Here is a 15,791-nt window from a genome sequence, read left to right on the forward strand (position 1 = left end):
TCAGTTTGAGTCTTCAACTTCTTTCTTCTAAGAAGACATATAAAGGTGATTTACTGGTATTTTGGGTGGCACTTGGACTGTGCTGTGCAAGAGCAAATGGTCCAGTGGAATACCCAGTAATATTCAGTGTTATGAATAATGTCTGGCATGAGAGAGAACTCAAATTAGTGTGGCTGTTGTGTTTGCCTGCTCTTTTGCTCAGAAGCAGTTTCATAATTTCATTTGGATTCTGCATCGTTGTGTGAAAGGGAAAAAGTTAGTAACTTTAATAAGAAAGGCCTGTGTGTCCACTCATCTGGTAAAACTTACTGGGAGTAATTGTCAACTATATGTTCACAATTGGGGTCTCTTATGTTCTTTTTATACAATGTGAAAGGAGAGGAGGCTTCTTCATCCCATCCATGGCCAACTTCAAACTGAGCAAGAGCTGAGTATCCTTGAGCTTAAACTGGGCTTTGTAAATCAGTATCCCAGGATACAGGCTCTCAGTATTTATAATTGTAGTGCTTAGAATTGGAAAAACAATGAAATGTTTACCTCAAAACTGGCCAGATTTATCAAGATTTCTTATTACTGCATATTGAACTAGCTCTGCCCCTGGGAATGCAGATCTCAATGATATTGAGTGATGACTTCCTCTCCTCAGGTTCTATGTGTGAAACAAAGAGCAACTCTGAGTATCTTTTTTTTTATTTTTTTCCTACAGATGATATGGAAGCAATTCCAGTCAAGCAGTTTGTTAAACACATCAGTGAGCTGTATTCTAATAACCAGCATGGGTTCTCAGAAGACTTTGAGGTACGATTTAATGACCCACCAATAAAATGTTGTTTTCCTAAAGTTAATTGTGTATTAATAATTGGGGACTATGTGACATCTGTGTGAGGCTGTCATGTCAGGTAAATGCAGTGCTCAAATATATCAGAAGAAACAGGATGATAGCAATTTGCTACCAGCTATGAGCAATGTGGGACTGGGCATTTACAGATGCTTTCTAACCACCACAGATTTGGTGCCTTTAAAGGAGAACCCTCCTAGGTTTTTGTTAAATGGGAAAAGCTGCCTGCAAACCTGCAGGAACAACATGAAGATACAAACAGTCATTTTTAATTCCAGGGTTTTCCTATAATTATTTTACTCTTCTTGCTCCAGAATTTGCTCCTCTTAGTCATCTGAAAAGCCACATATCCCCTGAGTAGTCCAAAAGTAGTGAAATAGTGCTTGCAATGAGTACAAGTAGTGGATTTTGGTCTTTGATGAAAACCCAAACTGTGAGTTAGTTCCTTGAGTCCTTTTTTATGCTTTGTTCAGACAGGAGAGATTGCTATTGAAGTCATTGATTATTTTGTTCCAGTAAAACCAAGGAGAAAGGATTTGGGGTTTTATTGGTGGTATTTTCCTAATGTGACTATTTTTAGATTTGCCTCTTGTTACCTGTGTAGAACAGATTCTGACCTATAAATGTGCCGTCATTTGGAGATAATTCCCATGGAGTGAAAGTAGTTTTCTACCTCTGGGTTACCAAACTCATATTATGCAAGAATGATATTCATAATGCAGCATAAGACAGCAGAGTCAGGCTTTTCCTCCATTCAGTCTAATCACAGTCACTGCTGAACTTTTGGAAGTACTGAGGAGCAGGAGAAGCTCCAAGAATGCACAGGAACTTCTGGGTTCCCCACGAGCAAAATAAAGTGTGTTTGCCTGCTGCCTGTGAATCAGAGCAGCAGCTCTGCTTACACACAAGGCACTGAACCAAAATAGGTGGCCTTACATCTACAGCTTCTTTGCTTACTGCACTGTAAAGACAAGATTGTATGCAGGAATTGTTTTTAATGGGATCATTTAAAACGTTTATTGTTGCTGTTTGGTTACTGTCTATAAAGAGTGCCTGCTTTGTCTGATGCCCAGAAAGCGTTGTGTAAGTTAGAAACATTTTGTATTCATGAGGAAGGCAAATGTGTAAGGTGTTAAAGTGATTTAGTTCAATTGACTGCTGGCTGGATGGCTGAGCAGGAATATTGAGGCATTTAACAATGTTGATGGTATTCAGGACAAACATTTATTCTCCAGAGAGTAGAATTTGATCAGGATGATCAAATGCGACTCACTCTTCTCAATTATTTATGAATTGCGACCCCAGTGCTATTCATCACAGCTGGGTTTTACACCATTTAATTATTCAAAATAATCAACAACACATCTGTAAACTTGGTCTGGCTTTAAGCAGGCTTTGCTTCAGCTGTCACTAAATCACTGCTATTAACAAATGTTGGACACCTTCCGCCTGTGTTTTAGCAAAGAAAAACACTGCTCTAATAGCCTTATTTTTTCCCTTCCTCCTGGAGTTCCCTGCTGTGAGTGCTGTGCTGTGGCAGCTAGCTGGAGAGAGCTTTGGCCAATTAGTCCCGTTCTGGGGAGCGCAGGGTCCCCTCCAAAGGGAAGTTAAACTCCTCCGACTGCACTGCGTGCGCCAAATTCTATTCTCCGTGCTGGCTTAAAACTTGGAGCGTCTGCTTTGAAGTCAGGAGGGCTACTCCAGATATATTTCTCCATAGCTGAGGTCTCAGCTTCCTAAATGTAAATGCAATCTCCTGCTAGAGTAAGGAGTAGGAATAGGAACAAGGCAATCTCTGTCTGGGATAAACCACCCGGCTCCGCTTCATTGCTGGTGTTCTGCCCTGCTGAGACCTCGTGGGCCTGATTTGAAACCCAGGATTTTTCACAAAGCCCATAGGTAAAATGTTTCTCAAATGCCCAAACTGACACAGAGGTCAGAGCCCCAGTTTGGAGAGGGGCTGAGGGACAGTGGAACCTGAGGTTACATTTATACAGTAGCTGTGGCTGTAGTGCAGCTCCTCACACCCAGTCAGATCCAGCCATGGGCCACATGCTGGAGTTGCATCTGCCAGCTATAGGGAACACTCAGCTAATGTTTCATGGAGAAATTATAAGATTCCAGCTAAAACAGAAAATCCAGGGCTGCTAGCCTTAGGTGGAAAGTACCACAGCCGTATCGTGTTTTCATGCCTGTGGAACTTCTGAAAAGAGGTAATGGATTCTGCAGTCATACAAAAAAATGCAGTTTTTTACATCTAAAAGAGGAATAAAAGAGGATGTCAAGGAAATGCTGAAATAATGTGATCAATACTGCAGAATAAATAAATCCTCACAAAGGTAGCCAGTGCATGAGATTTTATTTTAAAAAAAGGATCAAAAATCTCTTCAGAAATTTCTGTGGCAGGAGGTTTATGGTAGAAGCTGCAAAAGGAAAGACTAAGCTAGGCACAGGCATGCACTGCCCAATGTGGAAGGTGAACATCCTCCATTTGTTTTTTGCTAGATTTTAGTGTCACTTCCTGTGTTTTTGGCAGCATATTTAGGGCTGTGTTTGAGTTGTTTTTTACAGGAACAAGATTCCTTTAAAAGTAAATTGTGTGAATACTCCCTCCTCCTCTTAAATTGAGCTGTAATTACAGCTAAATATTTTGTGAATGTGCTTAGGAAGCATTTTATGTACAGAGGAAAAAAGGACTTTGAACTCACAAATCTTCCCTTGGAAAGTACATCTAAAATGAATCCTTATTCCCTTTGGGTAATCATAGTGCAAGTAGCCAGCTTTATTGTCTGATGATAGCTGGGCTTTCTTGTATATATAGAATTTTAAAGATTTCCTTTGAGTCCTGTGAATTTTCAATTTTTGCTATAAATTGGAAATACAGGATCCAATTTAATATTGAGCAACAAATAGCTTTTTAAAATAGAGATCCTGCATCAGTAGTGCTGGTCTCTGACATAACTCTTTGTATTCAGCCTTGGAGTTTGTTCAGTAGTAGACTAAAAAAAGTTCAGGGAAGGTTTTTGGCTTGCTCTCAGGTAGCTCCAGCATCTTGCTGTGGTGTACAGGATGAGGTACCACACTTTTACAGGGGCACTGGGGCAAGGTTTGAGGGCAAGACTGAACAGAGATTGAAAGGCTGCCTGAGCAAGAGATTATATCTATTCCTTGTCTAGCCAGAGATTTTCTTGGCATCATTACATTTAACAGTCTTTGATAAACTTTTCTTCCATAAATTTCTAATAGTCTCTTGAACCCTTTTAGGCTTCTGGTGTCCAAAGCATCCCATGGCAATGAATTCTACAATTTGTTCCACAAGAACAGACTTCTTTTTGCTTTTAATTCATATCAAATAACTTTTCTTGGTGCCTCCTACTTTTTGCATTACAGAGTGCATCCCTGTTTACTTACGTGATTCTGTGTGTCTTTTTATTCCTCCTTAATAATCCATTTTCAAATCTGAAAATATCTAAATTATTTACTTCATTTTTTGGAGGAAGCCACTCCAGACTTGCAATGAGTTGTCCCCTCTGTACGTTTTTTTTCCTTTACCATAACCTTGTCAAGATGGGAAGACCACAGCTGTGTACAGTATATGTCAGGTGGTTTTACTGCAGAGCTCAGTGATGTTTTCAGTTTTCTATTACTTTCCTCCTTCCTAACATAGTATTTGGTTTTTAATGACTACTGAGCACTCAGCTGACACTTCCAGAAAATTATTGAGTGTGACCTCAAGGTCTCATCACTGAATGGCAATAGCAAATTGGGAACCTCTCAGTATGTATATATAGTTAGGGTTGGTTTTTCCCATCACTTTGCATTTATCCACATGGAATTTCATTTCCCGTTTTGTCACTTGGCCCGTCAGTGCTGCAAGATTGTTCAGCTTCCCTTCACAAATAGCTTTTGTTCTAATTATCCTGAATAATTTTGTATTGTAAACACACTTTGTTTCCTCTGCAGTCCATTTATGAATAGGTTAGGTCCCTGTAAGGTCTCACCAGTGAAAGTTGAACACTGGCAATTCCTGGGCAGGTGAGTCCCACCTCTAACCTGGTGGTGCACAAGGCAAGTTTTCTTTTTGCTCCAAAACCAGAAGAGATTTTTTAGTAATATTTTCTGAGAAGCCTTTTCACACATTTTGGAAATTGATATGCTGCTCTCTTCTAGGCAGCCTGTAGACTTCTTCAGGGACCTCTCCCCAATGTATTCAAAGCATTCACTAGCTCTGCTCTACTGCAGAGCCTTGCAGTTTGCCCCACAGAGAAGTCAGATATAGTGGGCTGCAGTGCCTAAACCCCCTTCTGGATCTCAATTTAAAAACTGATGTCACATTTGTCATCCTCTATTCCCCTGATAGCCTGACTATATAGGACATGTGCCCTCCAAATTCCTGTATCAAAAAGAGTGTGAAGTGCCACCTCCCACAGGAGAGCTTTTCACTCCCTCCCCCTGGCCGGTTACTGGAATAACCCAGTAAGTTTTTTTGAGTAATCATGTTCTTTTGCTATAAGAAAGGAACACTAAGCCAAGAAATCACCTTCCATCCCCAAAGCTAACTGTGAATTTTTACAGTTTAATGCAGCATTTGGATTTTTGAGATCGGGGAGTTTTATTTCCCTCCTCTGTAATTCTGGAGTGGGCTGGTCAGCGCTGCTGCAGGAGCGCTTAGAGAGGGGAATGCAATCTCTGCAGACCTCTGCTGCCTGTGGCCGTGTGAGTGTAATGATTCATTGCCAATTTGGAGTCTGAACAGGCTCACTGAGCTCGGAGGCAGGCTGTCTAGCTCCCTCATCACATCAATTGAAAATATCTTTATACTCCAGTGGCACCTTCTTCTAAATGTCCTGAAATGTAAGAAAATAACATAAATCTATATTTCCAGCGATGTGGCAGGGATTTGCTAATGTTATTTTCATGGTTGCTGCTGCTCAGGGCAGGGGTCACTGGCTCTTTTTAACTGGGGACCTCAGAACATTATTCTCTAGCAAAGGGTTGCATTGAAAACAGATAATGCTGCACTTCGCACATTTCTTGAGATACTAAAAACCCAGTGTAGTTATGCTGACATCCCTTACAGATTAGACACAGCACACACCAGACACATGCTTATAGCTGCATCTACACCAAGGAATTTGGCAGCAGAAAGATGCCATTTCAAAAGCATGCTGCTAGCAGGCAATTCTGCATTGGGAATGTTTTATAACCCTGGCCCAAAATTGCCTTAATTAGAGGTATTCTGAGCCTGTGCATTGCTGTGCAGAAACCAGAGGGAAACAGCACTGTGAAGCTGGAGGAGGAAGGATTGCTGCAGAGCAGGGCCTTCCTGGAGTTCTCAATTCTTATCTCACCACTTCACCTAACCTGAGAAACTGGAGTTGTGAATTAAGACATGAAGTTGAAAAGAAGCAGTAAAAGAAGTTCAGATATCTGGGGTTTCTGTTGCTAACCACAGTATCACAGCCATTCCCAAGGTTTGTGCCTGGAAGCCTTTCTTGGATGAGCCTTTGGTTGGACAATGCAAGGTTTTGGTCAGACTCTGACACCTCCACCCCACCATCCTTTCCTCTCTCATACATTTTACAGGAGTTTTTAGCTATTTATTAATGTTATTCCTGTGTTGAGTCCTTTTGGTTTGTTTATTTTCACCTCTTTCTAGGCTGTCCCCAAATCACCTCTCTCTTGAGTGCCATTGGAGAGTTTATACCAGTGCTAAATTATTACAGAAATCTACACTGCTCCTGGGGGATATCTTCAAATACTATCTGCAGTCTCTGTTGGTATGCTGTCTTCATGTTTGCTGTGATAAAACAAACAGCAAGAGCAGCACCACAGAATTCTTGTAATTTTGGGATTAAAATAATAGATCAAAACTGATATTGGAGATGGATGAACTACCTGCTTCCATGCTGAAAAATACCAACATTAATATCAAAACACAGCTATGGATCTTCTCAGGTTTAGTCACTCAGATTAGGATCGTTTCTTTGTTGTGACTCCTCATTGCTATTCATAGGCTTTCACAGTTCAGCCCCTGCCAGGACATCAGCCTGAAGTAATGGGAAACAACAGCAGCAGGGCTTTGTAAGGCCAAATCAAGAGACTGAGTTCTTGCTCAGCCACTGTGGCAAAAATTCCTGCTCAGAACCTTATACTGCCAGCAATACACTGGAGCAGTTTGATTTTACACTTAAATGGAAATTCTTTGAAGTTTAGAAGAAACTAATCTGTAACTTGTTTCAGAAAGGCAATTAAAATGGGTCGTTAAACCTGGGTGTATCAAATTCCAATTAGCATTAGCATGGACAATATAATTAAAAGGTAAATTAGCCATAATAGCATAGACTAGAACACTTCTTACAGTAACTAACAGTCAATTGAAAGCATGTACTTTGGTTTCTAGGGTTGTCAATGATTAAGTTGAAAGGACAGAATAAAGCCTGTATCCATTCATCCTGGGACAGTAATGTGTTCTGGGAAGTTAAACATGAGGAGCAGCAGTGTGCAAGCCAGCCATCATTAAAATCAGTGGAGGAAACTAAGCAGGATTAAGGAAAGCCAAAGGAAATATTCTAGAGATGAAAAGTTTATGATGAATTATGAATGTAGTGATACAAACACTAGCTGTCCTACTCCAAGGTGCCAGTAAGTTTTGTGCCTGCTGGGAGAGGAGTTTCTTTAGTCCTCACCTGCAGTGGGCAGCCTGGGGTCAGCCCTGACCTGGTGACCTGCCTGCAAAGGTGGGTTGTAATAATAATGTGGTCATGGTGATGTTATAAGTGCAACTAAAGGACTTGCTAGCCAGTAAGGTTTAGAAATCCCAGGGTGTTCATTGCATAAGCAACAGAAAATGCTGGGAAAGTAAATATGTGATATACATAAATGTGGTAAAATGGCTTAATTAAGATGGGGACATTCTCCAGGGTGTTATTTATTAACACCAGATTGTCCTCTTCTGCTGAGGGGTAAATAATACTCTGAACAGAGGCACAGATAACAAACTGCACTGGTCTTGCCTTCTTGCAGCCTTTTGTACATGGATGAAAGGCAACCACCTCGGCTTTAGTAACAGGAATGTTAACTTACGCCTTACTGGCTGGTGGGGGGAGCCTGTGGTTTAGGAATTTGCTGTTAGAATTTGAAGATGAGCCTCGGGGGGTAGGAGAGCGTGGATACCCACCCTCTGCTCTCACCCCATCTGGGTTTTGGCACAGCCAAACCCAAGCCATGGTGGAGCTGGAGGATGTCCTCAGTCCCCTTCTCACTGGCAGCTTCAGTGTCCCAAGCCTTGGCTGTATCCTGGACTGGAGAGGGGGCTGGAGACTTTAAAAAGACAAAAATAGCTGAGGCATATTGGCAAGGGGGAAGCTTTTCTATAACAGTCTCTTTTTGCTGTGCTTTTGCATTGTGTAGATATAGGAATCCACCATTACAACAGCTTTCCAGAGTATTAAAAACCATTTAGAATGTTATGTGTTAAGAAAAGCCATTTTCAAATCATCAGCTCTCACAGCGTCAGATCTCCTTTTCCCTTGCTGTGTTTTTCACCATCTTAGCTTAATCTTCCTCTTCTATTAACTTTATATTGGCCAGCTGGGAACATGTACAGTCAAGGAAACAGTCACCATCAACATAAAAAGGTTAATTAAAATGATTAACCTCACCAACAATTCCCTTATGGAAAAATCCTATGGAATTTAATAGAAAATGATACATTTACTATGTAGTATTTAAACTGTCAGAGAAAATTCCTTAGCAGGGAGGTAATTCCCTATTAAATTCTATAACTTCTCAGAGTATTCTCCACAGAGCCTTATTGGATTAATCTGCATTAAATTCTACAGCATTTGGCATAAATTTTTCAATGCCAATATCTTCTAAAAAGAATTTTATAGTGATGCAGGGATGCAGGGTTTTGTATGAGTCTTTTCAGAAATGGGCAGGGTATTTTTTAAGAGTGACCTGTAACAGTACAGCAGTGATGTATGATTTCTAAAAGCAAAAACAGGTAAAACAGAATTACATTAAATCAACCTAACATGTAAATATTGCTGCTTTTCCAACCGTGACTTAGCCTGAACGGATCCTGCCTATTGTGTAATCTGAAATCCCTTGCTTACTGGAGCTGACAGGCAGAATTAGGGGAAGAGCACACTTTAATATGGGTTTTTTTATTTGATAAAAGTGGAACTATGAAAATTCCATTAGGGCTAGCTGAGAGTTTTGCTTGCTTTGTCTTTGTCTTTGCTCAGCTCGTCTCCTTGAACACAGTATGTTTCTCCCTGTGGAAGGTTGGGAAGAAAGAGAGAAGCAATTGTTATTTGAGAGTGTCACATGGATATAAAAGCTATAAAATGTACAAGGTTTTAGTATACTTTGCACTTTTAAAATGTAAATGTTGGGGAAGATATCAAAATTGCTATGCAAGTCCTCGGTGTAATGTCTGCATAATGCTGAACTCCTACATCTGCTGTTTGTATAGCATTTCTTGTGATAATTTTTCTCTGTCACTTAGCTCGTGATCTTTGTAGCAGCTGTGAGCTCCTAATGACTTTGCCTCTTAGGTTCTATACTGTTATTTTTAAAGTCTGAAGTACAAAGTAATTTGGCACTTCCTCACATATCCTGGGGGGAAATTGGTTCTGTTTGGTGCAATTTCGAGGAGTCACAAAAGATTTGAATAAATATCATTTCTTCCACAACTTCATAAACTCCAAGTTTTAATTATTTTTTTTTGAAAATATGTCTTTAAATGAAGAATATTTATGCTAGTGATAAAAAGAGAGTTCTCTCTTTCAGGAATATTGTGGTGAAAAGGTGAATCTTGGAGATGAAAAGATTCCTGAGTGATTCAGTTTGTAGGGCAGTCTCTGAAGGGTATAACTCTCTAGAGGAATGTCTGCTTCTCTTTAGAGTCAAAAACAGGCCCTCCATTGCCCCACTTCAATAGCTCTGTATTCTGCTGTTGAACAGAGCAAGGGGTGGGTTAAGAACTTAAAAATTCCAAGGGAATTAGGTATCTAACCTACAGCCCCAGCTAGACCAACATCTGCATCTCTGGCTTCATGAGCACCCTGGTAAGCTTGGTCTCTCTGCAAATATCCATGGATGCAGCCTTCTCTGCACTGGGTCAGGAGCTGTTAATCAGCATCCAGGCACTGGTATTTAAAGCTCTCGCTGTTATCTTCACAGATCTATTTTATTTATATTTTACAAAAGGCATCTCTCTGCAGAGAACTAGCAAAAGGCCAGTGCCAAATTTAAATGTCAGAAACCCCATTTTGTGAGGTTATAAGCAGATAAGTTGTCCAGAGGTCAAAAGTCTTTTGTTAAAATGTGTTTTGTTCTTCATTTGTTGCACCCTTGCATCTGAGGGACCCTATCTTAGCTCCCCAAGGAGGGACAGAGTGGGGCACGGCAGGAGATGCAGTGCAGAAGGTGATGGACTGGTGGTCAAAGGGGACAGTTGGCCCTCAGGGTGCTCATCTGTCCCCAAGCCTGTGGAGATGAGCGTGACCATGTTCCAGGGACAGCTGGCACAGCTCAGTGTAAGGGACCACAACACACAGGACAATTCTGAAAGACTTTGTGTTTAACCCAGCAATTAAAATACTGATACTTTGATCGTGGTTTCCCTAAGCTGTTGCAAAAGGAGAGAAAGCTCAGGTTTTTTTGAACTGACAAATTTTCCATTTTAATAATCTTTCTGCCTAGGAAGTGCAGCGCTGTACGGCTGACATGAACATCACTGCAGAGCATTCCAACCATCCCGACAACAAGCACAAGAACAGATACATCAACATCCTGGCCTGTAAGTAAGAGCTGGCCTGAGCACAATGAATCAACCCAAAAAGGCACTCTCCACTTGCAGTGTGTGTGTGTGACTGGGACAGGCAGGTGGCCCCAGGTTACATTATTACACAGGATGTAATAAACATTTGAAAGCGGCTGGGAGATCCTTTCCCCATTAAAGGCAGTAAATGTTTTGACTTCTCCAGGGCCAGGATTTCACTCTAGCTTTTTTTTTAAAAAATTTTTCACAGTTTTACAGTCCATGTCCATAGTTTTAGAAGTATAAGTTTGGTATGAAATTTTGTGGAGATATAACTGGGATAAATTGATGATCAGAGCTCTCTTGCCTGCTAATGCCTGAAAACTGGCCTAAGGGAAGTGCATGGAGGAGCAAAGAGTTTTACTGATGATTCCTGGGATTACCCTACAATCCCAAAGGTGCTAAATCTTACAGAGTGTATCTGCTATATTTCAAACTGCTTTAGCTCTGTGTAGGATTTGGACAAATAGTGATCTTTGTAGTACAGAGCAGGCTTTGCCTGTATCCCTCTGAGAACTGCAAATCTGGACTCTGCTCTAGAATGCAAATTATCTGGGATGAAAGTGCAGTAACTTTTTCCCTGTCATTCTCTTATGTGGAATGGATGGCAGATGCAACAGTCACTGTGGTTTAGGGACAGACATGGAGAGCCCACTGGTAAAAAGTTTGCTATGTTCATAAACACTGCAATAAATCTTGAATTCTTTTGATGCTTTTGGTGGCATAGGATAGAAATACATGCTTCTAACAGATTTTCAGAAGTAATCATACTGTCTGAGGACCAATTCCCAGACCTGTGAAAGACTTGCTATGTGGCCTTGGGCAAAGGCCTTCATTGAGCTTGTCCCAGCTGTGATTTTAGACATAGATGTCTGGTCTCTCTGGGGACAGAGATGTGACGTTGAAGGGGGATTGAAGCAGGCACTTCAGTCCTCCAGATTATCATTGGAGGAACCTCTCTTTCCATTGGTCCTTAAGGAAGGCAAATGAAACCAGTCTTTGTGCTTAAAGATGGCTCACATGTCTCACCTCTGCTTGAGCTGGAAGCACCACCCAACTCAGTGTCTCTGCCTAGGAGCAGGACTGTGATTTTTCCTGCTTTAAGGTGGAGTCAAGCATTTGGATAAAACAAAAAGAGGAGCTAAAGATCACAGCCTCAAGTCTGTCCTCATGGTGTGATGACGGTGGTGAAGGAGTGAGGACATTCACTCAGCTCCCAGAGCCAGCAGAGCTGTCTGAGCCCAGCAATGAGGGAAGGATGAGCTGAGCCAAGCAGAGCCAGCGTTTCACAGCACCATGGGGTGCCCTGGCTCTTTGAATTTCACTAGCCCGAGTGATGTAGATGATTCTAGAAATGGTGCTCCTGAGGCTCCAGTGCCCTTTAAAGAGAAGCTGTCCCGGCATGAACCACATACTTTAAGGGATGTGAAGGCTGAAAACCTGCACATGAGCAAATGACCAAGATACTCCCATCTCCCTCTTGACTCCAGTCCAAGGCCAATCTCTTCTGTGTATTAATAAGGGCAGCCCTGATACCCAGGAAATGAGATGTTTGCCTGCAGTTCTGCACTGTGTTTCCCTAATGCTTCTCTGCTCTGTTTTTTATCCTGCAGATGATCACAGCAGGGTGAAGCTAAGGCCTTTACCAGGGAAAGATTCTAAGCACAGTGACTACATTAATGCTAATTATGTTGATGTAAGTTGTTTTATTGTTTTTTATCTGCTCTACCATTTGAATCCTTCCACAAGGAGGAAGTATTGTCACTTCTGATGTGATTGTATCTTCCAACTTCACCTGATAAATTTGCTACAAATTCCTCACTATTCTGAATGAGAAGAGCACATTTCTTGTTACCTCTAAAATATTAATTTTTCTGCCATGATACTGCTTTCATCTCACGTGGCATTATGGTTTTCTTTGAAGGGTTACAACAAAGCAAAAGCCTACATTGCTACCCAGGGACCTTTAAAGTCTACCTTTGAAGATTTCTGGAGGATGATTTGGGAGCAAAATACAGGAATCATTGTCATGATCACCAACCTTGTTGAAAAAGGAAGAGTAAGAGGTTTTCTCGTTTGTTAGCAGTTGCTCCTTAACACTTCCCCAAATCACCTGGGCAGAATTTGTTTTAAATGGCTTGGGGTGATATGTACTGATGCGTAATGCATAACTAACAAAACAGAGGGATACATACTGAGCCATGATTTTTTTTTCCCAAAAAGCTCTAGACACAAATGCAAAGCAGCACTTCAGGCCCTTACCCAACTCACCCAACTTTTTCTGTGTTCAGAGGAAATGCGATCAGTACTGGCCAACGGAGAACAGCGAGGAGTACGGCAACATCATCGTCACGCTGAAGAGCACAAACGTCCACGCCTGCTACACCGTGCGCCGCTTCACCATCAGGAACACCAAGATGAAAAAGGTGAGCCAAGCTTTCATTGCTCCCATCCAGGCATCTGCTGCCTTGTCTAGAACTCAAGGCACACCAGAGCAAAACTCAGCATTTGCATAGGCAACCTGGAGAGGCAGGTGGGCAAGAAATAAGTAAGTAAAGACAGGATTACAAGGAAGCTGTTGCTAAGGTTTAGCCCGTATTTCTTTTTCTCAAGTGCACTGCTGCTTTGGTGTCCTTGTAATTGCTGTTATTACCTGTTCCCACATGTATTTTTCTGCGAACTCTGTCTCCACCCATCAGGAGGCAGAGCTGCAGGTTTCTTCTGTTGCAGTCCAGCACTTTCTCAGATGAGCAAGGCAGAATAATATTTTTATGCTTGTTTTCCCTCCTCTCTCTCTCGTCTCTGCACATCCTTCATACCTAGGGCCAGAAAGGGAACCCCAAAGGGCGGCAGAACGAGAGGACTGTCATTCAGTACCACTACACCCAGTGGCCTGACATGGGGGTGCCCGAGTACGCTCTGCCCGTGCTCACCTTCGTCAGGAGATCCTCGGCAGCCAGAACCCCGGACATGGGACCAGTGGTGGTGCACTGCAGGTATGATGGCTGTGACAAACCATCCATGGCAAGCACAGCTAGAGCACAATGTGTGCTCCTCCATGCCACCTAAGACAAACACTGGAGGAGTGTGTCAGCCCCATAGAGTGCAGGTAGACACAAGCTCTACTTTGCCTACTTCTTAAAACAGCTCCAAATCAAAAGCTTCCCAGTTGATACAGGGTTTTGCTATGGCCATGATACTGAGCTGCTGAACATTGCACTGATGTAGCTGGGAAACAACTTGGTCAAAGCTTGTTTGTAGCCTGCCAGTTTATTGCATGGACAGGGCAGGATCACCTCTGCTGGAAACCAATAGTGTGGATACATGGACAGCTGGGAATGTAACTGCCACTGAGCCACACTCACACTCACCAGCACTTGCAGTCACAGCAGTAGATCAGTCAATATACTAGTTCAGGGATGTGGTCTTCATCACTGTGTGTGAGGAGGCTGCACAGCTATATCAAAGAGGAGAGGATGGTGGGGGTTCCTCAGGAAAAATTGAGAAGCTCTGAAGAGTTCCCATCTCTCTTGGGCTCAGGATTGTAAGGAGTTCTGGCTCCAGATTAGTCCCCTTTTATACCTTCCCATAGTGCTGGTACCACTTTCATTTCCAGCTCCACTGTGCAACTTAAGTTTACCTCAAGGCTGAAGCCAGCCAGAGCCACCTCACAGCCTGGAGTGACTCTGGCAATCCAGCATAGCAGCAGCCTGGCAGGGGGTGGACCTCTTTATGGTTTCATCCAGCCAACACCAGGAACTGCAGCTGTGGAAACAGGAGCCAAGTGTGAACAGCCAGAGTGTGAAGTCCAGGACCACGGCAGCCTCATCCTCATGGTGCTGGCACAGGTGTGATGGCGTGTATTGTGTTCAGCTTCATCTTGAAGCACAGAAATAGCCACAGAAGGGAGGAATTATATACCTCGTAATATTTCCAAAAACCCAGAGTGTTTTGCTGGGAAACTTTAATGGTTGAAGCTAGGAGGAAGATGGAAGCCCATGAAGAGGAATGTGTGAATATTTGCTTAGTTCTGTTTTACTTCTACTTCCACATTTACTTTCATCTGGCTGTGTGTGTTTCATGGGTTTCTCTTATGTTCTCTGCAGTGCTGGTGTTGGCAGAACTGGTACCTACATTGTGATAGACAGTATGCTGCAGCAGATAAAAGACAAAAGCACAGTTAATGTCCTGGGTTTCCTGAAACATATCAGGACGCAGCGCAACTACCTCGTCCAGACAGAGGTAAAAATTTCATTGGGTTGAATTTAAAGCCTTATTCATTTTTGCATTGTAATCAAAAAGAGAATAGATTTTCCCAATTACATTCCTGTAAAAATTGAACATATTATTGATATTTTTCTGTACTGGAATATCTCTCTTTTTCTAGACTGGAAACTTCAGATTTTTTGGTTTTTTTATTTGTTCAGAACTGTATGTGCTACATTTATAAATATTTATTCTGAATTTGGCAGTATTTGTATGAGTGGCTTGTTTTGCACACCCTTTCCTTTAGTGTGCACTGCTCCTCAGACAAAGCCAGCTGTTTAGGTTATTTCAAATGACTACCTGACATGCTGATGTTTTTCTAGGAGCAGTACATTTTTATTCATGATGCCTTGTTGGAAGCCATCCTTGGGAAGGAGACTGAAGTGTCTGCAAACCAGCTGCATAGTTATGTTAACAGCATCCTCATTCCTGGAATAGGAGGGAAGACACGGCTAGAAAAACAATTCAAGGTAAGTCTTAATCACTGCCATCCAGAGGGACCCAATTTTCCTACCCTCTTTTATATGGCCTGTCTTCACTGCCTAAGGAACCAAACCACAAAACTTGATCAGCACAGCACAACATCTTGAGAAGTACAGTCCTATACAGTCCTAGCTTCACTGCTGGAAAGCAGTGCTCATGCTCTTCAGAGGTGAGAAGAGGGCCATGGACACTGGTTTGGACTGTGCTGCTGTTCCCAAGGGAGCTTTGATATTCCCAAATCTGTGGTTAGCTTGGCTGGAAGTCTTCCTCCAAACTGTGGCTCTCATGCATATAGATATGGGGAAAGACAACAGATGAGGTTCTTTGTACCACCTACTGTGTCATCAGTGTAGATAAGGAATTACAAATGTT

At 42.1% G+C, this 15,791-nt stretch overlaps 1 protein-coding gene across 1 annotated transcript in view; it reads left to right on the top strand.

Annotated features, from left to right (window-relative positions):
- PTPRG (protein tyrosine phosphatase receptor type G) overlaps positions 1 to 15,791 on the top strand; it is a 390,155-nt gene that overhangs the window by 358,742 nt on the left and 15,622 nt on the right. Inside the window, exons 15-22 of the mRNA XM_058844737.1 lie at positions 707 to 798; positions 10,553 to 10,649; positions 12,284 to 12,366; positions 12,595 to 12,729; positions 12,962 to 13,096; positions 13,494 to 13,666; positions 14,777 to 14,912; positions 15,260 to 15,406. Coding sequence (XP_058700720.1) covers positions 707 to 798; positions 10,553 to 10,649; positions 12,284 to 12,366; positions 12,595 to 12,729; positions 12,962 to 13,096; positions 13,494 to 13,666; positions 14,777 to 14,912; positions 15,260 to 15,406 — 998 coding nt within the window. The remainder of the gene's footprint in view (positions 1 to 706; positions 799 to 10,552; positions 10,650 to 12,283; positions 12,367 to 12,594; positions 12,730 to 12,961; positions 13,097 to 13,493; positions 13,667 to 14,776; positions 14,913 to 15,259; positions 15,407 to 15,791) is intronic.

This window comes from Poecile atricapillus, chromosome 9, assembly GCF_030490865.1.
Source record: "Poecile atricapillus isolate bPoeAtr1 chromosome 9, bPoeAtr1.hap1, whole genome shotgun sequence".
NCBI lineage: Eukaryota > Metazoa > Chordata > Aves > Passeriformes > Paridae > Poecile > Poecile atricapillus.